At 42.6% G+C, this 1474-nt stretch overlaps 1 protein-coding gene across 1 annotated transcript in view; it reads left to right on the top strand.

Moving 5' to 3' along the window:
* The window catches only part of LOC101856157 (mesenchyme-specific cell surface glycoprotein), a gene marked incomplete at its 5' end in the record, with an annotated part of 18204 nt that overhangs the window by 14820 nt on the left and 1910 nt on the right, over positions 1 to 1474 (top strand). Inside the window, 1 exon segment of the mRNA XM_013091009.2 lies at positions 321 to 371. Within this exon segment, the coding sequence (XP_012946463.1) occupies positions 321 to 371 (51 nt within the window).

Genomic DNA, 1474 nt, shown 5'->3' with positions numbered 1-1474 from the left:
TCTCTCTCTCTCTCTCTAGGCTAGCCTCGAAACTAGATCAATGATTTATGTCTATCTAGATCCGGACCAAGGCCATAGATCTAGAAGAACCTAGGTCTACCCTGAGCCAAGAGGGCGTTGAAACTTTCCGAAATCACAGAAGAGTTCCCCTACCGGGTCTGTATACTTTGTGACTTTATTCCCGGTTACCGGGTCTGTATACACTCCCTTTATATAAACGCTCACAGAAAGGCAAAGAGGTAGCACTACATGTATTTATAACCCTTTTGACCGCAGGGTTTCCTGTACAGAGAAAACAAATTCAATTATTATTTCCTCAGATGAACCTGGGGATAGCGACCCTAAGCCACCCAGCAATGGAAACACATACGGTGAGTCCTGTTTCTCTCTCTCTCTCTCTCTCTCTCTCTCTCTCTCTCTCTCTCTCTCTCTCTCTCTCTCTCTCTCTCTGTGTCTCTGTGAGTGTGTATGTTTGTCAGGGGCTGCTGGTTGGGCTAAAAAGTGAACGTGCACAATGAAGCTGTAGCAGGCTGAAGATATTCAAGGGCATTGTAAATGGGATGGTAAGATTTTTTGGTTGGTGAAGGAGGAACTTATGCTTTTATTAAAATATTTTCATTCTTTTTACTCGTCGCTTTGATTTCTAGAACTAAATCTGTTTGTTAACTAAACATCAATTTCTTCATCCTGCATTGGAAGTGAACACTCAATTAATAACTTTCACCACTCCACTATTGAGGGCACAACTGATAGGACGGTGACTTAAGTAGGCCATGTTCAACTCCCTCAGGTACACGGCCAGAGAGTCACTTAAAATAGCGGAAAGACAATGAACCAATCACAATCCACTTCAGCACTCCACTGGATTGCTCAGGGAATCACATAATTTTGGCATATGATAGTGTACATTCTATCGCGTTTATTTTTAGACTGCCTACTGCGGGTTATGTTTTTAGGGTGCACATTTGAGATGTGTCGTTTTTATTAATATTAATGGACCGCTAAACTTGCTACGAGTGTCGTCATCGCTTGGGTTATCCCAAAGAGCGATTTATAGGTCAGGTTGCCGCTGTTGAATATCCTACTATGTTTAGTTAAAGTGCGTGGACTTTGGCATGGCACATTAGATATTTTACGGCGCCATAGACTCAAAAATGGCAGTTAAGGCGCCAGCTTTGATATAATATTTGGCTTGTATTTATTTCTGGCTTCTTTTATTTCCGGCCTGTTGGTTCTTTTCGTAATAGAACATTAGAGACATTTGGGAGGGCACAGCACGACTGTGCTCTATGGACGAATCGCTCCTGATGTTTGTGTATGTGAGTGTTTGTGCATAGATCTATGTATATGTGTATATATGTGTGTATGTATGCGAGTGCGGGTGTGAGTGAGTGTGTGTGTGTGTGTGTGTGTATGTGTGTGTGTGTGTGTGTGTGTGTGTGTGTGTGTGTGTGTGTGTGCGAGTGTGTGTGTG

Source organism: Aplysia californica, unplaced genomic scaffold (assembly GCF_000002075.1).
Source record: "Aplysia californica isolate F4 #8 unplaced genomic scaffold, AplCal3.0 scaffold01822, whole genome shotgun sequence".
Lineage (NCBI taxonomy): Eukaryota > Metazoa > Mollusca > Gastropoda > Aplysiida > Aplysiidae > Aplysia > Aplysia californica.
The sequence above is the reverse complement of the archived record's forward strand: the minus strand, read 5'-3'. Positions and strand labels throughout refer to the sequence as shown.